Source organism: Diospyros lotus, chromosome 12, assembly GCF_014633365.1.
Source record: "Diospyros lotus cultivar Yz01 chromosome 12, ASM1463336v1, whole genome shotgun sequence".
NCBI classification, from domain to species: Eukaryota; Viridiplantae; Streptophyta; class Magnoliopsida; order Ericales; family Ebenaceae; genus Diospyros; species Diospyros lotus.
The window spans coordinates 30,734,607-30,756,458 of NC_068349.1; the positions used below are offsets into that span (position 1 = coordinate 30,734,607).

General features: G+C 38.2%; 1 protein-coding gene across 4 annotated transcripts; it reads right to left on the reverse strand.

Annotated features, from left to right (window-relative positions):
• Positions 1-1,405: 1,405 nt before the first annotated feature.
• LOC127814247 (probable rRNA-processing protein EBP2 homolog) lies at positions 1,406-21,205 on the reverse strand. Of its 4 annotated transcripts, none has more exons than XM_052355626.1 (5): positions 21,134-21,205; positions 20,875-20,943; positions 19,750-19,811; positions 19,108-19,676; positions 1,406-2,642 (listed from the first exon to the last, which is right to left on the reverse strand). In XM_052355626.1, the coding sequence occupies exon 5, from the start codon at positions 2,630-2,632 to the stop codon at positions 1,715-1,717; it is 918 nt and encodes a 305-aa protein (XP_052211586.1). In that variant the 5' UTR covers positions 2,633-2,642; positions 19,108-19,676; positions 19,750-19,811; positions 20,875-20,943; positions 21,134-21,205; the 3' UTR covers positions 1,406-1,714. The 4 variants fall into 4 exon arrangements, with proteins under 4 accessions (XP_052211586.1, XP_052211587.1, XP_052211589.1 ...); XM_052355627.1 differs by having other exon boundaries at positions 21,045-21,173; XM_052355629.1 differs by lacking the exons at positions 19,108-19,676; positions 19,750-19,811 and having other exon boundaries at positions 21,134-21,187.
• Positions 21,206-21,852: the final 647 nt, after the last annotated feature.

A 21,852-nucleotide genomic window follows, 5' to 3' on the forward strand; every position in this document is an offset into this window, starting at 1 on the left:
CTAAGGACCAACAACCCAAACCTCGATTTCAAGAACTATTCACCAAAATCAAACCCATATTTGGATTCAATATGGGCTCATGGTTTGATTTGGAAAACGAACAAATCAAGATCTAGGTTTATCGTTCTTGAAATCAAACGCTTGCCTGTTTTTTCTCATTTATTCTCAAAATCGAACCCAAATTTGGATTTGTGTTCAAGTTTAGATTGAACGATGAACCCAAATTTGGTTGAGAGAAAAAGAAAGAAAGAGAATGACCTTTATCTTCACTGTTGTATCATCTTTATTGTCGTTATGATGTTGTTGCCATCGCTACAGGATTTCTCCCCTCTATGATGTTCTAGTACTTATGGGTGGGACATAAAACCTCCTTGGCCATTGAAAAGAGAAGAGAAAAGAGACCCAAAAAAAAAGACAACTTGAGTTACTTGAAGGAGCTAGAGAAAGAGAAAGGGATTGAGGGTATTTGGGAAACTAAACAAATTAACAAATACTTTGAAAATATGTGATTTTAAAAGTCAAAAAAAGTTGTTGTCATTTTTTAAAATATAGGAGTGATAAAGTACAATTTTATCAAACCATAGGATGATCTATCAAATTTACCCTTTAATAGAGGGAAAAAGAATTTATTAAGTTTCTCAAATCTTAGTTGAGCTTAAATAAATTTTAATATTTAATAATTAATTTTTAACATTTAATATTTATTAAATTAATCAAAAAGTCATGCGCGACCGTCATCTTACAAAATTTAAAAATCTAATGAGTTGAGGAATTAACCTACTCATTGAAGTTTTCCTGATTCTCTGAAGTCCTGCAACTCTAAAAGAAAAAAATCAAACCAAGAGGTTAAGACTTTTTCAAATCTACCAGCCCTTTATGGAGACTTTGTTTTTTTTTTTTTTTGGTCTTACCAGAAGACTTAGACTGTTTCTTTTTGCACGAATTTTCCCAAAAATAAATCAAACATCCCAATGGTCATACAGAAAATGAGATTTTGCACCCAATTGACTTCAAAAACCCACAAAAGATAAGGTATAAATCCCACATCCACAATTTAGGCTGCTATGTTATGTTTGTTGCAATAAAAACATATTCTATCTATTGAAAAAGAATTCATGAAAAATCCTCTTCAGTATTTGGCTTGTGTATCTTAAAAATAATTTTTTAAAAATAAAAATTTACTTTTATACGGATGCTAAAGCTAATTTAGCACTTGTACACAGAACTCTACTCTTCTAGTACATCAATTGTCTCTATACTGTCACATATATATATATATATATCTATTCTATAATGCCATTGCAACCACTTACCATCATGCCCAACAGTGCATAGAAAAAGAAAAAAAAAATGAGCTACTAGTAGTCACAACCAACCAAAGAAAACCAATCATCCACAACCACAATGACAAAAATCAGCCATTTCTCAACGACAAAATATAGCCAATATCATATGCTAATACACCTAGTCATAGCCCAAAAAACAATAATAATAGAAATGCATGAGATGTACCTGACCTGATCACCTAAGCAATCTCATGCCTATGTCACACACATGAAAAAACATGCAAAATATCCATTAGGAAGACGGAAGATGGCTCTTTAGCATAGGCATGGGCATAGCTTTTAAAATGAAATCCCAGAGCTCCCTCACTGCCTCTTCATCTGCTCGCTCCACATGCCAGACACAGCATCATCATCACCATCTTTTATCTCTATCTCTTCCTCTTCTTGTTTCCGGAGAAAGCACCTTTGCTAAAACCTCCTATATCGTTTGTAGTCTCAGCAGTATTCTGCTTCCTCAGACCTTTTCTTCCTCCGAACCCAAACTTGGAATCCCTGAATTCCCTACCCTTCATCTTTTTACCTCCTCCTCTCTTCGACCCCCGTCCTCCACCACCTCCTTGCCTTGACCGACCTCCAGATCGATCTCCAGGAGCCACCCCTGGCCGCTTCTTATTTGACCTTTCGAATGATTTTCCATCTTCGAAACTCAAACCTATATCAGCATCTTTGTCAGCCCCTGCTGCAAATCCACTCTGCTGCCTCTGTTTCCGCCATTTTTTCACTGATTCTATCTCCTCCTTTTTCTGTTTTGCCCTCTCCTTGAGCTTCTGGGCCTGAATCTCTTTTGATATCTTTTTAGCCTCCCTAGCCTTCCTCCTCTCTTCTGCCTCCTCAATATTTCTCTTCTCTGCCAAAAGCCGGCTTTTAACTCTCTCCATGTGAGTATCACTTTTCACCATTTCGGCGTAATAGTCGGAAGGCCTGAGAAAAGGAAGCCGCACTGACTGAAACTTCACAAGGGCGTGCCTTGTACCTTCCAATGCCTGCGTATAAAAAGCAAGCTCTCTTGCCAGGTCATCATTCACATCCACTTCTTGCTCCCTACTAATATCAAGGGAAAGCTTGTGCATCCAATCCACATTATCAGGCCAACTAATGTCTCCAAGTTTATCAAGAAGACCATCCTTGTTGTATATGGCGTTTTTTGCAGGTTCTGTCAACTTCACATCTTCATTTCCATCTTCTGAATCTGATTCTGAAACCTCCACATCAAAATCCTCAGCCATATCATCAACATTCATGGCATCAGTGTTCAACAAAACTGGTTCTTTATTGAGTATCACCATTTAAGTATGCCTGTCATAAAGGAAAAAATACATCACACCATTATATATAAATCGGGAAGAAAGAAACAACATATGTAGGAGATGAGAGAAAGTGAATTTTCTTTTTCTTTTTTTTTTTGGGGGGGGGGTGGGGGGGGTTGACTGCTGCTTATCGAAAGCACTTTGAGGTGCTCCCTCAAGATACATAATGACCTCAAGTTCCGAAGATTAATACAAAGGAAATGGTTATAAATTGTGAGATGGCAAAAAAATAACAATTGTTCTACATCTTCTGGAAGAGAGCAATATTCCATGCAAGTTAATCTAGCAGAGGATATAGCAAAAACCGTATGAGAATCAAGCAAAACCAATTTAAGAGTTAGATATATGCTGCTAGCTAACAAAGCATCAGTGAGCATCTCCAGGAAACAGAATCCAGTTTAACAACATGAAAGAAGATGCATGAATTGAAATCCATGCTTCTTCTGACGCCAAACAAGAAAATTTGAAATTAGAAATGAATTCCACAAAATTCTATGAAGTTCATTCATTCCAAACAGAGTGTAAGATGCCACCTGATGATGTGGTCCATAATCAAGGTTGTCAAATGACAATTCTAAGGCAGATCATTTGAGGGCTCTTAGGTGAGTTGATTGGAGAAAATCAAAGATCAGAAGAGTTTACCAAAAAGGAAAGAAACCGACTAACAGTTTACACACACACAACAGATATTTCACAATCCATAGAGAATGAACAACATATACATTTGTAAGTTGAACCAAATAAAATTGAGGATTTAACTCAAACGACAAGGATAGTTTGTTAATAATTAAGTGCCAGAAAATTTAAAATTGCTCAAGAAAATGATGGCCTTGGAGTACCAAAAGTAGTAGCTCCATCACAACATTAAACTACAGAAACAATCCTTTAGTTGTGCAAATCCAACCTCTCCCTAGTGACAGCTCATTCAATGTTTACCCTTACCCTTACTAAGTGAAATCAAGAAAATGCAGTCCATCATTCTAAAAACCTAAGGACCTGTTCTCTTTGTCATTTTCGGGCAGCTTTCTATTTTTAGTTTTTCAAAACACTCAAAACATGTTCTCTCTACTATTTTCAAAAACGCATTTTCGGAAACAAGAGAAAATTTTATAAAGGAAATAGAAAACAACAAAAAACTGTTTTGGTTATTTCCAGCCAAAAACACAGTGTAAAATGGAAAACGCGGAAAATGGACTCCTCCCCCCCCCCCCCCCCCACAAAACATCCTCGCAGACCCGCATCTCTCCTCTCTTCTCTCCAAAACACCCAAATCTTGCAAACGCAGAAACACAACACCGCCATCGCCGTCAACCGCATCTGCCACTGCCACCTCGACCACTGTTGTCGACCGCGCCCGCCACCAGCAGTGCCAGCCGCTGTCAGCCGCTCACTATCGCTCCCCTTTCATCTCATCCAACATCACTGCCCCCCCTCTATTCGATTGTCAAACGGCCAACCATCGTGCCCGCCACAGCCCACTACCGTCGCCTGACAACCCCAGCCACCGCCTATCGCCATCGATCAACAACCCCAAGTCCCCAGCCACCGCTGCCGTTCGAATCGCGTCCTCCCCTTCACCGATCTTCATCTTCCTTCTGGCTCCTCATCTTCTGTATTTTGTCCTTTTCTATATTAATCTTTCATTTTAATACTAAATTTATTCTGGCTCCTAATTTTTATTTTACTTCCTTTTGTATTTGAATACTAAATTTGATTTTTCATTTCATTTTTTAAATTTATAATTTATTAATAATTGTTTACAATTTACTTTAAATCAAATTTTTTAAATAAAATATCATAAAATAGCATTTTACAAAATTTCAAAACAAACGCGTTTTCTAGTTTCCTATTTTAAGAAACAATTTTTTAGAATGACAAAAGGAACGTGTTTTCAAAAATCTCAAAACAAACACTCAAAACACAAAACTTGAAACTCATTCAAACATACAGAGAACATCACCTAAAAGTTTGTTTAATCATAATGCCTTTTGCTTTCTTTTTCTTTTGGAAATACTATAGAAAAATATGAATCTATCATGTCAAGAGTTTGTACCCCTAACCAGATCCATTGGCCACAGTATCAACCTTAAACCCAACACAAACCCTATTAACATTCGTGCCTATTGATACCCTCCTAACCAAAAGACAGAAATAGAAAAATTAGTTAAGGAAATGCTCCACAAATCACTCATAAGGCCCAGCCACAGCCCTTTTGCATCCCCAGTGCTATTGGTGAAGAAAAAAGATGGTTCTTGACAAGTTTGAATTAATTATTGCCAGTTAAATGAAAAAACCATCAAGAACAAATTTCTTATCCCACTCATTGAAGACTTGCTAGGTGAGTTAAAACATGCTACCATTTTTTCTAAGCTTGACCTAAGATTTGGTTATCACCAAATGCAGGTGAACCCCCTTGACATACCTAAAACCACATTTAGAACCCACCATGACCACTATAAATTCCTTGCCATGCCCTTTGGCCTAACAAATGCACTAGCTATCTTCCAATCACTAATGAACCAGATTTTTGAACCATACCTCAAAGATTTCATACTTGTGTTCTTTGATAATATTTTGATATACAAACCAACCTTTAACCTCCATCTAAAACATTTGAGGACTACATTTGAGATTCTTAAACTCAACCGGTTGTATATTAAAATATCAAAGTGTGCCTTCGCACAGGGACAAGTGGCCATGACCAATTGGCTAAGTCCTACAACCATTACGGCCTTGAGGGGTTTTTTGGGGCTGAACAACTACTATAGGAGATAGGAAATACTGGAACAATTTACTCTGATGGGCCTACATGAACTTCCCAGAGCTCACCCATCCTTGAGCTTCCCCAGCTCAAGCACGTTTAACCCGGGAGTTCTTTGCCTACATTCAGCCCAAAAGATATCCAGCTGGTAATGTTTCATTCCTTACTTATCCTTGATATATACTACCCTTCTCTAGACTCTTGGAGTATTACATTCTCCCCCCCCCCCCCTTGAGCACATGACGTCCTCATCATGCGACCTTACAACTGGTCCTAGATCTCCCCCCTTTGCATTGCTGATGTGGAATTCGCCTAAGGTGCCTACACGCACCCCCCTTAGGGACTCAGCGTCCTTACTGAGGTTTGCCCCACCACTGCGCTTAGAGGCTCGGGGGTCTGCTCTGATACCACTTGTAACATCCCGCATCAAGTGATAGAAAGGACCGAAACAACTTACACTGATGGGCCTACACGAACTTCCCAGAGGGTCACCCATCCTTGAGCTTCCTCAGCTCAAATACGCTTAACTCGAGAGTTCTTTGTCTACATTCAGCCCAAAAGGTAAGTATGGAGGAATTAACAAGCCACTCACAGAGTTGCTAAAGAAAGACAGCTTTGTGTGGGATCAAAAGGCTGAGGTAGCCTTTGAATTATTGAAGAAAGCCATGAGTGAAACTCCAGTACCAAGCCTACCAAATTTTAGTAAGACGTTTGTGGTGGAGACTGATGCAAGTGGGATGGGTATAGGGGTTGTCCTCATGCAAGAAGGCAAGCCCTCAGCCTTTAAAAGTCAAGCCTTAGCCCCAACACACATGGGCCTCAGTATATATGAGAGAGAGTTGTTAGCAGTCATCTTTGCAGTAGACAAGTGGAGACACTACCTCGAGGAGGGTAGGCTTATCATTAAGATTGATAACGAAAGTTTGACGTTTCTACTGCAAAAGAAACTTCACACCCAATTGCAAAGAAAGGGAATGACTAAATTGATGGGCTTAGATTATGTCATTCAATATAAGAGGGGGAAAGAGAACATTACAGCAGATGATCTATCTCGATGCTGTGAAGGAGGAGTAGCTGCTTCAATCTCAGCTTTAGTTCTAGAGTGGTGTCAGGAAATGGCCAGGAGTTATGAGGGAGATGAGCAAGCTAGTTATGGGAAACTGCACGGAGTTGAAGAGGAAGATACTACAAGCCCTACATGAATCCCCAATTGAAGGCTATTCGAGGATACAGAACATCTATCATAAGGTGAAACAATTATTTTACTGGCCTAAGCTCAAAGAGGAGGTGATGAAGTTTGCGTTACCATGTGATGTGTGTAAAAGATGCAAGCATGAAATGGTGGCTTATCCAGGGCTCTTACAATCGTTAGCAATTTTGGGACATGCATGAGAGAGTGTATCAATGGATTTCATTGAGGAATTACCAAAATCTAAAGGGAAGGATTGCATATTTGTAGTGGTGGACCGGCTCACCAAATTTGCCTACTTCCTAAGTCTTACTCATCCCTACTTGCACAAGAAGTGGCCTGGGTCTTTTTAGATTAGGTGATAAAGGTGCATGGGATCCAAAAAACTATAATTTATGACAGGGACAAGGTGTTTACTAGTCTCCTGTGGTAGTCCTTGATGAAATCCTTGGGGGATAAGTTTAACCTATCCTTCGCCTACCATCCCCAAACTAATGGACAGACAAAGCGAGTCAATCAGTGCCTAGAGACCTACCTGAGATGCATGTGTTTCGCACACCCAAAAGGTTAGCACAATGGTGGTACAACTCTAGCCACCATAGTGCCATTAAGATGCCACCGTTTGAGGCCTTTTTTGGTTACAAACCACTCCTATTACCAGACCTACCAAGTTCGACAAGTGTGGCAGCCATGGATGAACATTTGCAAAAGAGGCAGCAAATCCTCCAACAACTTAAAAAAGACCTAGCCACGGCTCGAAATCAAATGAAGCAATTGGCTAACAAAAGTAGAAGTGAAAGAGTTCTGTGTGGGAGAGAGAGTCTATTTAAAGTTGAAAGGGCACCATCTCAAGCCTTTATCCCCAAACCTAGTCTCCAAGTTGAGCCCCATGTATTTTGGCCCTTTTTCTATTGTGTCTAAGGTGGGCAATGTGGCCTATAGACTACAATTACCGAAGGGGAGACAAATCCATATGGTGTTTCATGTCTCGTTGTTGAAGAAAGTTGTAGGGGCACAACTGACCAATCCCCAATTACCACAAAGAGCCATGGACGCCAGCCCTACTCCAGAACTAGCTACCATTGTGGACAGACGAGTGGTCTATCAACAAGGAGCTCCAATCATACAGGTCCTAGTGAGGTGGTCCAACATGCACCAAGACAACTCCACTTGGGAGTATCTCTCGGACTTGCTTACTTAATTCCCGAGAGGAGCCAGTCTCCTAACCATTTCTTGAGGACAAGAAATGTCTCAAGGGGAGGGTATATTATCATGTATTTACAAGGGAGATAGTAGAAGTAGAAATATTGCAATAAAATAGAATTCAATTAGAGCAGTAGATGTTTGTACGCAAGTAGAGCTAAGGCGTCTAGTACATGGGCAATTATGAATAATAGGCGGGAACCTATGTACTTCTACAGGAAGGTTATAAATTGAGATCGACCCTTCTATTGGAGGATCTGCAGTTTAAATGAAAATTCTCTCTCTCTCTCTCTCTCTCCCTCTCGGATTTGTTGGCTCTTGCAAATCCGACCGTTCAATCTGGCATCCGACTCCATTTCTACCGTTAAAGTGCCCCCGATCTACAAGGAAGTAACTGCTTTGGCTTGATCTTCGATAGTTTTCGATTGATTTGTGAGATATATGTATATAGATTTAGGGTTTTGGCCAGATGTTTAAACTCAGATCTACGAAGATCTGATCGTTGGATTTTGTGGGTTTCGAGATATGTTGGTCGGAATGGGCGAGGGTGTCAGATGGTGGTCTCGGATTGCCGGGAATCGCGGGCCATGGTGACTGGCAGCGAGTCACTTAATTTGGCCGAAACTTTAATTTTAGATCTACAAAAATTTATCTATCCGATCTTAGCCATTTTTGGGTATGTTGGCCCCCTTGTTGTGGCGCACCTTGTGGTAGCCTCGGATCATCGGCAAAGTTACCGGTGGTCAGGGGTGAACAGAACGCGTCCCTATGTTGATCGAAAATTAATTTTTAAATCTGCTAAGATCTAATCGTCGGATGGCTCTCATTTTGAGATATGTTGATGTTCGTGGCGAGGGCTTCGAAACAATATACTGATGTGACTATTTATTTTAACTTTAATCGAACCAAGCTGAGCTTGGCATAGCTCAGGCTTTAATTATGGCAGTTAATTATTTGGGTAGAACTATTATGAAATTGTGTGCGCCACATCACTTTGCGATGGATGTTTGTCAAACTTTTTTGTGGGTATAACATTTCCCTTTATCATTAACTGTTGGCTTCAATTAATAAATTTCTGCCAATACACTTATGATGACAAGATAATACATGTATAATTGACTATACAAGAACCAAGTAAACCAATTTTAAAGCTAGATATATGCAGCTTCTAGTTTTACAAGACACCAGTGCGCATCTCCAGGCAATACAATCCAGTTTAACAACATAAAAGAGATGCACAAGACAGAAATGGGAGACACTGCCAAAAGTAAATATCGGTAAAGGAAATAGCGTGAAACAAATGGGAATTGTATCAGTAAAGGAAATAGATTAAAGTGTATGGGTGAGTCAGAGTGCTGAAAAGTTGGTAGAGTTTATTATAAACATTCTCAAAAAAGACTTCCTATTACTCAGTACAAAGTGATAACAAAAGCTACAATACTATTATAAAACCCCCACAGAAAACTAGACATGCCTCATCTGGAGGCCAAATCATGTAATGCACAAATTGTAGACATCAGGATTTGGGGTTTCCAGAAATGCTTTCTTTCTGTCAACTGAAACCCTATGGTTTCAGCCATCTCAAACACCAGGGAAAAAAAGTTTAAGAATAACGGAAGAAAAATCAAGGAAAATAAAAGAAACACTTGCAGCTAACAGTAAGAAAGCCCAACTACCGACTGTAGCCTATGATCAAAACCAACCGCTGGAGTTTCCCAATCACGGTGACCAACATATCCAAAATCCAACATGTCTTTACCAAGGAGGGGTGCAAGACCCCTTAATTGTCGCCACTAGCTTGCTGAAAAACAACTGATCACAATTTATTTGCAGGAAGAAACAATGAGCTTTTTAGTGTGATAGAATCAAAGAGAGGGAGGATTAGGGTTTCCCTCATTGGGTCGGATATAAAGAGGGAGAATTAGGTAAAAACATGTAATGCAGCAAAGTGTGGGATAGGTTTACAGAACTAAAAAATCTATATGCTATATATAACAAGTGGTGACATATTGCACCCAGATCTCCAGAGAAGTTGAGCAGAGCCTTGCCAACATAAACCGATATCAGAGTCATAGCATGCAAGGTCCACCATGTCATCATACTAACCCTATTGCGGACACTAGTGTTCTGTTCAACCTAGTTCCACCCACTATGTCAGAAAAATAGCAAATGTCATAATTCTACAACAGAACATACAGGCATGTCATAATTCTATTGCGAACCCTTTCGCGCATGTATATATATATATAAATAGAGAGAACGAAAGTTGTAGGGTCGCCGAAAATCTTACTGATGGTCGGACACGAAGATGGTGGAACGACGACCCTCCTAAAACTCAAAAATATATATATAAATGAAGCTGAACTGGGCTGGCCATTGACCAACCCAGCCCGAGCGCCTAGCAAGCAAATTGGGCTGCCCATTCGACCAGCCCATCTTCTAAATCGGTGGGTCAAGCTCCAATAAAGTGGAAGATGGGAAGTAGGGTTTTGAGAACCCTCCTAAAACTTCCTACACCCTGAAGCTCTCTCTCTCTGTCTCTCTCTGTTCCGCCTTGAGCCGGCAGACCACCACTTAGTAGAGTTTGCCACCGCCATCCCCCGTGTCCTCTCTGTTCTCCTTCACACCAGCCACCACCACCAGCTCTGCCACCATCTCCATCTATCTCCTTTCCTTTGCAAAGCACCAGCCACCGCCACCACACCTTCGTCCTTTCGTCTTCCTTCTTTGACGTCGGACCGCCATTACCATATCCGTCGTTCTCTACATTTTCAACCGTCGTTGTTCCACCATCTTCTTCGTGTCCGACCATCTGTAAGATTTCCGACAACCCTGCAACTTTCGTTCTCTCTATTTATACATATATATAAATAGAGACATGTCCCGATGCCTACAATTTGTGCATTGCATGATTTGGCCACCAGATGAGACATGTCTAGTTTTCTGTGGGGGTTTTATAATATGCATTTTAGGGTGAATAGATTGCCGAGTATGCAACAGAAATTCTAAAGGAGTGCTAAGTTGAAGTTAAGTTGAGTTAGCTAAAGTGCAGTCCACTTGGCTTAGGATTTAGTCCCACCATGGAAAAGTCAAATCATATTGGTGTTAGATATATATATATATATCCATTAGGAAAAACCCCTTGAGAAGGAGGAATAATCCTAATTAGAGTTGCATGTATAGGTTATGCAACTAAAAGTATTGTCCAAGGTGATCCATTGTTAAATTTACAACATTGATTGATGTTCTTAATGTTTGTTGATATTGTTGTTGTTTTGATGATCAGGTTATCATGCGGGAAACCCAAGGAAGAGCAAGCCAAAGTCTTTGATGGATGAAGATGGAAGGTATCGCATTCAAGACAATAGTGGAGATTTGTTGAATATTGTCTCGAGTTAGTGATAGGATTTTGTGTAGTTGTTTATATGTGGTTAATGGTTAGTTGATAGACGTTGGGCCTCAAGTATAATTAGTTCAAAGTTTGGGGGTCAAACTGTAAATATCAATTATGTGCCTAGGAAATTTCACTGTTGTCTATAAATAGGGTAGTGAGGGCCGCATGTTCTCTTTTTATTTTTTATGAGAGCTTTAAGAGTGGAAGGCTATATGTGTGTGTAAGTAGTCTTTGTATATTCTTGGGAGAGGCTTGTATCGTGAGAGAGAGAAAGATGGGAGTTGTTGTACTGATCATCTATCAAATAAAGAGGCTGTGCTCGGGTTTGAAGGTTGGATGTAAGACTGATTCAAGTCGGCCTGAACTAGGATAATCTTTTTTTCCTTGTGTGGTTTGATATTTTCATTTCTTGTTCTGTTCTTGCGTTAAATTTCTGTTCTTTAGTATATGGTTGTGTTGTGGTATGTTGGTCGGGTGAGCTGTGAGTGTGTTGTGAGGTGTTTGAGTGGTTTCTTGGGTGATTTAAAGGCTGCCAGTGTTCCCGATTTTCAACAATATTTATAACTCAATTGGTAAAATTTTTTAAAAAAAACATAATAATTAATTAATTTGTGATTTGATAAATGGCTTAAAAGAATGATTTGTAATATGCTAGCCTTAGAATAAAATGAATCTCAAAAATCAGGATTCGGAATGAACCCAGATCATCATCATAGGCTAGCCAAGAACACACTCGAGGTCAATCTTGCTCGGCCTCGAGTCATCTAATAAGGCTTCATCCTTAGAATTTCGATAAACAAATTGACTCACCAGTCACATTGCCAATTCCAAGAGGCTTAATGAGAACCCAAATTAGATTGACGTCAATATCTTGAATAAGACCAACCTAACCAAGTTATCCTAGGTTCACGGACAAGTGACAAGAAAGGAAAACAAGTCGAGTGGGCTAGCCCAATGCCACAACTGGGTCAAACCATGCCGAACATATTGGGCCATTCTATAACCCAATCGGGCTCCGCTATTCTAGGCCCAAAACCTTACTCAACCTACCCAAACCCCAAAAGCCCTCTTTTCTTTTCTTCTTTCTTTCTTTTTTTTCGACATTCTGCCACCGCCGGTCTGCGAAATATGGCCGACCAGCATACCGAATCGAAGCCCTCGCCACGAACATCGACATATGTCAAAATGAAAGCCATCAAACGGTTAGATCTTAAAAGATCTAGAAATTAATTTTCAGCCAACATAAGGACGAATTCTGGCCATCGCCCACCGCTGGCCGTTTTTTTCGACGATCGGAGGCTACCACGAGGTGCGCAGCACCAAGGCGACCAACATACCCAAAAATGACAAAGATCGAACGGCTAGATTTTCGTAGATCTAAGGTTTAATTTTTTGCCAAAAATAAAGACCCGCTGCCAATCGTCGCCGGCCACCGTGGCCGGTGATTTCCAACAATCTAAGACCGCCATCCAACACCCTCGAGTATTCCAACCAACATATCCCAAAACCAAGCAAATCCAACTGTCAGATCTCCGTAGATCTAAGTTTAAACAACCGGCCAAAAACCCAACCGCGTCTATATACATACATCTCGCGAAACAACGGCAAAACCAACAAAACCATGCCAAAACATTTACCTCTTCTTAAATAGCAAAAATGAAGTTGGATGATAGATCAACCGACCGGATCACGAGACATCGGTAAGAATCCAAGAGAAAGCGTGTGAGAGAGAGAGAAAGAGAGAGAGAGATGATTTCGGGCGGGGGGGGCGCCTACGCGCCTCCCCCTTTTATATTTTATTTTTATTTTTTTTCTTTTTATTTTATTATTATTATTATTATTTCGGGTTTTTACAGGCGACGACGAGCGGAGGTGCAATGAGTCGGGAAGAGAGAGAGAGAGAGAACTAGACCTTGTGGAGCGACGACGATAACCGGAGGTACAACGAGTCGGGAAGAGTGGGGAAAAGAAAGAGAGAGAAAGAGCCAGACCTTCTGGAGCGACGACGACGATCGGAGGTGCAACGAGTCAAGAAGAAAAGGGCAGAGAGAGATAGAGAGAGAGAACTAGACCTTGTGGAGCGGCGACGACGATCGACGGCAGATCTTAATGGAAAATGTTTAATAAAATAATAATTTGTAGTGTTTATTATTCGATTCAAAATATATATAAAAAAACATCAATTTTAGTCTTCAAATCCTGATTCCTAAACAAACTAATTACACCACAAGGTCAAAACTTAAAAACATATGGGAAACAATATTCTTCTTAAGAGAACTGAAATATAGATTGTACAAACATAAAAATACATAAACATTAGTCTTACTTACAATTTAATGTTTTAGTATATAAGGAGAAAAATAAATTTTATTCTAATATTTAATAATTAATTAATAAATATATAAGATTACAGTGTAAGTGTTTGATTAATCAAACATAATGCATTTATTAATGGTTAACCCATTAAAAATAATAACTGACATTTATTGATTTAATTAATATATATGTATTTGACAAGAAATTCTATAGTTAATTTAATTAATTTTTTGATATTTACATATATCTAAATCTAATTAAATGTAAATATAATATACAATATATTTTTATATAAACAAATGTTACGGAACTAAGTGTATATTATATTTTAATATAAAAATATATAGCACTAATTGTTGACTAAATGTGCTTAGTTTAATGGTAAAAAAAAAAACTATTCAAAATATAAAAATCTAAATGTCGTAGGTTTGAATCATCACAAAAATAATATCGTTTTTTTTTCCTAAAATTACAATGTTTTGATATTTATTTACTTGTTGACTTATTTAAAAATTATACATATTGATATTCAATTTATTATATAAAAAATCATGTGGTTGTCAAGAGATTATTTTTAATATAATGTTAATATTTTTATAAGATTAATTTTTAAAAAAATTGATATTATTTAGTCATTTAATATGAAAGAATAAAATATTATTTCTTTATATATTTTTATTTTATATATAATGGCATATTGAACTCCGCCTGGGGATGTTATCCACTGCCGATCCCAAACCCGGATAAAGAAAGAGAGTTGTGTTAGGTAGCCGACAGTCAACGTAAAACTTAGTCGGATCCAAAACATGAACTCTAGACAAATTATGAAAAAACGTTTGGGCATGAGCGTAACCGTTCATAGCGACGCGCTACACTGCCCGCGTGTAGTGTCAAGTGAGCTAGGGCCGCTGCATCGGCGCTCGGATGTAGTGACAAATGAGCAAGGGTTCCCGCATTTGCTTGGACGGATCTGGGTAAAGAAGTTAGTCCAACATCAAAATCAAAATTAAAATCAAAACCAAAAACAAAATCAAAATCAAAACCAAAACCAAAACAAAAAACAAAATCAAATAGCCAAAAACAAAATCATAGATTAAGAATTGGGTCATAGAAATAGGAACATTAACAGGCAAAGCTATGGAAGTGGTAGATGTGATGATTAGGAGAAAAATTAATATTATGTGCATTCAAGAGACGAGATAGGTAGGGAAAAAAGCAAAAACTTTGTCAGAAAATGGATATAAAATATGATACACAGGAAATGATCGAGCAAAAAATGGAGTGGGGATCATTATAGATAAAAGCTTAGTAGATGAGGTAGTGGATGTAAAGAGAATAGGGGATAGGATTATTATGGTGAAGGTTATTCTAGGAAGAATAACTATGAATATATTTAGTACATATGCACCACAAGCGGGGTTAGGTGAGGAGATAAAAGCAAAATTCTGAGAGGACCTAGAGGGACTCATACAAATGATACCAAGAGGAGAGAAAGTGATTATAGGAGGTGACTTAAATGGTCACGTGGGTAGAGACGAAAACGGCTATAGAGAGGTACATGGAGGGTATGGATTCGAGGAAATTAATAATGAGGGTAAGTCTATTCTAGATTTTGCAATGGCATATGGGCTCATCATAATCAATACTAGGTTCAAAAAACGGGATGAACACTTAATCACATATAAAAATGTCACATCAAGCACCCAAATAGATTACTTCCTCATGAGACAAGAGGACCGGGTATGTTGTAGGGATTGTAAGGTGATACCGGGAGAGTGTTTGACTACTCAACATAGACTTCTAGTACTTGACGTCTAAGTAAGAAATTGGAAGAGAAAAAATCACATAAAACAAAATCCAAAAATCAGGTGGTGGGATTTAAAAGGGGAGAAACAACTAATCTTCAAAGAAAAATTAAGGGGTAGAAAAGAATGGAATGGAAAAGGACAGACAAACCAAATGTGGAGAGAAATTGCTAATGCCCTGAGAAACACAGCAAAGATAGTGCTTGGAGAGACAAATGGTAGAGCCCCTAATCTTAAGAGTCTTGGTGGTGGAATGAAGAAGTGCAATTGAAAATTAAAAATAAGAAAAATTGCTATAAGGCTATATATCAGTGCAACAATGAAGAAAATCAAAAAAATTATAAAGAATCAAAAAAGGCAGCAAAAAAAGCTGTTAGTGAAGCAAGGTCAAAAGCATACGAGAATCTATATAAACGACTTGATACAAAAGATGAAGAAAGGGATATATATAAATTAGCTAAAGCAAGAGAAAGAAAAACAAGGGATTTAAATCAAGTGAAATGTATAAAAGATGAAAATCAAAATGTATTAGTGAATGAGGGAGCGATTAAGGAGAGATGGAATGAGTATTTCACAAAATTATTCAATGATGATGGCGACACAAGAGTTAGGTTGGGACATCTTAGTAACTCCGAAGGGAACGTGAGCTATACATTTTATCAACGCATAAGTCTAAATGAAATAAGGCAAGCATTAAAAAAGATGAAAAATCATAAGGCGGTGGAACCGAATAATATACCAATAGAAGCATGGAAATGCATGGGAGAAAAGGATATCTCCTGGCTAACGAAATTATTTAACGCGATTCTTAAATCAAAAAAGATGTCAGATGAGTGGAGGAATAGTACTTTGGTCCCTATATATAAGAACAAAGGAGATGTTCAAAACTGTGAAAAATATAGAGGAATTAAGTTAATGAGCCATATCGTGAAACTCTGGGAGAGAGTAATAGAGCAGAGACTCAGAAAAGAAACAGAGGTCTCAGAAAATCAGTTTGGTTTCATGCCCGATAGGTCAACAATGGAAGCTATATATCTACTGAGACGCCTAATGAAAAGGTATCGGGATCATCAGAAGGACCTACATATGGTGTTTATAAATCTAGAAAATGCCTATGATAGGGTCCCTAGAGAATTATTATGGAGGGTTTTAGAGAAGAAAGGAGTCCGAATAGCCCATATACAAGCCCTTAAGGACATGTATCATGGTGCAAAGACAAGGGTCAGAACATGCGAAGGGGATACTAAACCATTTAAAATTACAATAGGATTGCATCAAGGTTCTGCACTAAGTCCATACTTATTTGCTTTAGTAATGGATGAACTCACTAAAGATATTCAGACAGAGGTGCCATAGTGTATGTTATTTGCAGACGACATAGTGTTGGTGGATGAAACAAAAGAAGGAGTGAACACTAAGCTTGAGTTATGGAGAAACAATTTAGAATCTAAGGGATTTAAATTAAGCAGAAAGAAAACAGAATATACGGAATATAAATTTAGTAAGAATGCAAGAGTAGAGGATGTTATAATAAAATTGGAAGATCAAATCTTACAAAGAAAAGACCATTTTTGATATTTGGGATCAGTGATTCAAAAAGATGGAGAAATTCACGAGGATGTCACACATAGAATTAAGGCAGGTTGGCTAAAATGGAGAAATGCATCGGGGGTGTTATGTGATGGTAAAATCCCATTAAAATTGAAAGGAAAATTCTATAGGACAGCTATAAGACCAATTTTGTTATACGGCTCAGAATGTTGGGCAGTCAAATACCAACAAGAGCAAAAGACGAGTGTAACGAAGATGAGAATGTTAAGATGGATGTGCGGCCATACAAGAAAAGATAAAATTAGAAATGAAGTTATTCGTAATAAGATAGGAGTAGTGCCAATAGAGGAAAAGATGAGAGAGACTAGACTAAGATGGTTTGGTCATGTGAGAAGGAGATCAAAAGACGCTCATGTGATGAGAGTTGATGAAATGGAATAATTAATCAAAAAAAGAGGTAGAGGCAGACCTAAGAAGACTTTGAGGGAGACATTAAAGTTTGATATGAAGTGTATGGATCTCAATGAAGATATGACAAAAGATAGAAATATATGGAAGTCTAGAATTTATGTAGCCGACCCCACATAGTGGGATAAAGGCTGGATATATTGTTGTTGTATATAATCGCATATTGCTAAATTTACATAATTAACTCTAATTATTAACTGAATTCATTTCATTTATAAGTTTATGGTCAAGCTAGCTCACGAGCTCATTTACAAGCCAATTGGCGAACCAGCCCACGAGTCTACTGTCGAGCCAGTTCATGAGTTTTGTTTACGAGCCCATTTGTTAAGCCAGCTGTTCACGAGCTTACAAACGAGCTAACTCGCGAGCTTTGTTTATGAGCCCATCTGTCGAGCCAGCTCGCGAGCTGATTCACGAGCTTACAAATGAGCCAGCTCGCAAGCTGGTTCACGAGCTTACAAACGAGTCAGCTCACGAGCTAATGAGTTGAGTATTTGGTTGCTCAAGCTCAGCTCGTTTAACTTTCGAGCTTTAAATCCAAGCTCAAACTTGACTCGTTTATGAATCAAGCCAAACACGAACGAGCTTTTTTCGAGCCAAACGTCGAGCCGCTTGCGAGCGGCTCGACTCATTTACGGCCCTAGTTTGTAACATTTAGTGAGGATTATAAAAAAAAATTTCTTGCCCGATGTGTTGAGAGAAAAAAAAAAGTAAGTCACCAAAGACCTTTAAAGATATTTTTAAATTACACATTCTTCTTGCTAATGATGAAAACTACACGAGATTTATCTTCATTTACCCTTTATTTATTTGGTGATATATATCATCATTGTTCACAAACCTAGCTCCAAACTCACTAACAACTATCATGTTCACAATCATTTATGTTTGGTAACTCCTCAAATGTCTAAATGGACAGAGACAAATTATTTGGGGAAAATTAATTTCACTTAGGATAGTGATAACAAACTTAATCTCATTGATACCAGGGGCGGATCTAAGAATTTAGGTTGGGGGGGCTGAAATTTAAAAAGTTAATGTAATAAAATTCTTATGTAACCAAAAATTCAGTACAACAATTTTTCATTAAACTTGTACTCAACGAGGATATTCACAATTTTTGTTTTCTTTTCCTCGGATCTCGTTCAATACAAGAAGACCATTGACATTCAAGATTTGAAGATGGAGAAGCTTCAATTTCAAGAGATAAACTTGAAGGAATTGATGTAAATTCACTAGATTGATTTTGCACACTATGAATTGAAGTACTTTCACTAGTATAATGATCTCTCTTTCTGAAAAATGATAACAATATTTTTCCTTTCTGCGCTGAAGATTGTTTTTCCATCCTAAATTCTAAGATACACAAACAAAAAATAGCACAATTCAATAATCGAATAATTAAAATATTTAACTCAAGATTTGAGGCAAATGCAAGGCCAATACAACAACTGTATTTCTAGAGTTTAAACAAGAGAAGGAAAAAGTATGGTTGATTTAAATATTCAATAACAGATTCACAATAACGAATTCCAGGCTTCCAGCCACGCCAATTCCTAAGTTCCAAAATAAATGCAGTAGTCAAATAGGCAAGCAGACACAAAATTAGCAGAAAATCACTTACTTAAAACTTGCTGAAAAAAGGTAGCGATTTCAACAACAAATCAAGCATAAACAAGTAAAAAAAATATGGGCGAAAAATAGAAAAACTATCTAGATTTAGCTATCAATCAGAGAATCAAAGAACTGAAAGAAGAGAAAGCATACCTGGGCTCGAATGAAGCAAATTTGGAAGTTTTGGGAGGGGGTGGGGGGAGGTAAAATGAAGACCTGAATCAGAGGCAGGGTAGTGAGCAAGAGGGCGAGGCACCGAGGCCGACTAGCCGAGCGAACATGGGGGCGAAGGCGAGCGAGAGCAAGAGAGAGGCAGTCAGGCAAAGAGAGAGGGCAAGAGGCAACGAGGGTGAGCGAGAGCGAGAGCAAGAGAAAGGCAACGAGATCCAGAAAGGGAGGCAGAGAGCGAGGGCGAGAGGCAGCGAGGGTGAGCGAGAGCAAGAGGGGCTAAGCCCAAGCGAGAGCAAAAGAGAGCCAGCGAGGGCGAGCGAGAGCAAGAGAGAGGTAGAGAGCGAGGGCAAGACCATAAGAGAAGGGCCTAATGCCAAGTTTTGCAAGGAGGGCAACCTCAGATGATCCCACTTTGTCACCCTTCTTTATAAGCTCCACAGGGGTAATAATTTCAACCATTCCCTTGTTAATTGTCACCCTTCTTTATAAGCTCCACAAGGGTAATAATTTCAACCATTCCCTTGTAAATTTTGGTGGGAATATTGAGCACCCTGGAGAGAAATGATATGAGAAAGGAAACACAACAGCAATGGCTAACTATAACATTTCAGGCTAGCTAATGACCTGGAAGAAAGATGTCTGGGATGGGTCAAGTCCAGTGTTTCCAGGAAGGACAACAACATCAACTGGAGCCACCAAACCAACACGAGCAAGTGCCCCAACGTGTCACAAGATAAGATATAAAGCATATCAGCATCATGTTAAATATAATATAGGGAAGACTGCAGGAAAAAAAAAAAAAATGAACCATATTGTTTAACTATTTTAAAGTCAACTTAAATTTATAACCATATTAATATGTTATTCTATCTATTGCATATTATTTTTGTAACAATATGTATATTCATATGCATAAAGACAGTGTTATAATTTTAATACTCTTATCATCTCATTGCTCAACACATGTTATCAAAACATTTTTTATCACAATATGTACAACCGTATCTAATCTCATAGTATTCATTGTCCTATATAATCCCCAGTCTTTACCCCATGATATTTTTATTATCCAAATTCTAATCCCCCAAAAATAGCCATAAGAATGCCCGCCTAGGTTTATCACAGTCCTCACAGCAGCCATTAACTTCCGTTCATAATTTGCTCCAATAATTATGCACACAAGGAATGTGAAAATTACATAAAAACCCATTAAAAACCAAATCAATCTCTGTATTGATTTCTTCCAGTAGTTACGTATAGAGAGAGAAAGTAGTTATCTAAATTTAGCTAATCCAAGTAATTGCAATGCACAAAATTATCATTATCCTCCAAATAGAGAGAGAGAGAGAAAGTTAATTTTACACAAAGCCCATCAAGTAATATGACACCATCCGGGTTAAATCCTTGTCATTATAATGCAATTAGATTCCATGACATGAACTAAGCCAGTTCTAACCTTAATAGCAAATTTAAACCCCCCCCCCCCCCCCCCCAAAAAAAAAAAAAAAAACACCTACACGGACGAAAATCATATATGCAAAGAAACTGAAAGCAATTATTATATAAATAAATCCTTTATCTTATACACATTAACAATTGATTACCACCAACTAAAATTAAATTATGCACGCAGAGTAATAGACAAAAAAAGGATTTCACCGTAAAGCAGAAACAAGCTAAATAATTTCAATGTTTTATAGATAAAGCAACATTTTGCATGGATTAAGTAGAAAGAGCCCAAAATTTCACCTTGTACTTGGCGACCTCTTCGCTGACTTACTTCAAGTCACCCTTGGTGAAGATCAAGCCCACGTTACCCTAATCCCCAAATATCAAAAGGATACAAATTAGCCATCCATAAAAATAACACCTGGTTCTTAACATAGCGCAAATATCTATTCCTCTATTCAAAGTCAAACCTTCTCAGAATATCCATTGATTTTGTTCCCATTTATCAATAAAATCGAAAATTGAACAGACGAATTGCACTTCAAACATGGCTACTTACAACGAGGAGGGGGATTATATTGAGGAAAGCCTTGTTGCGGTGAGACTGAAAAATGAGTCTAGGACATGAATTTATATGAATGGGTGAAGCGGGACATTTGGTTAGACCAAGATCTGACGGCTGGGATTTGTTTGATCATAGGGTTTAATGGAAGTGTTTCGGTTGTGGGTATTCATTTATGGGCTTTTTCTAACAGAACAGTTCGTCGGGCTTCTTAGGGTAAAACATTGGGCCCAACAAAGAACAACGAGAGGTAGACCCATCACTATATTAATTCTAGGCTGCATTTATCTCATTCAATCCATTAGCTCATGATATAGTGTTTTTCTTCTTTCTCCCTTTTTGTTCAATTTCCCTTCTTAATTAGTTTTTGTAGTTTAAGGTGAGTTTACTAACATGGGTTGTTATTCTTAACCTTTGGAAGACTATTAACTGTGTGAGATTTGAAATGTCCCACTTTTGGGATGATCATTCTTGCACGATTTTCGGTGTTTGTGCTTTCGATTACACTAAAGGAGATAAATCGTAAATAAGGGCTTTGACCCTTGCACATATGAAAAATTGAATTCGCAACTCATTAGATTGACACCAACATATTATTCACCCGACCATCTAACCTATGCCTCAAGGGCTTAAAATGTCCCGTTCTTGATGGGCTAAGAGGCATGTGAGAGGAGTTGGTTAGTACTTAAGAACTAAAGCTTTAGCTCAAGTGTAGT

Excerpts from the sequence above, each read along its gene's own strand:
- LOC127814247 (XM_052355626.1), bottom strand. The coding sequence starts at position 2,632 with ATGGTGATACTCAATAAAGAACCAGTTTTGTTGAACACTGATGCCATG.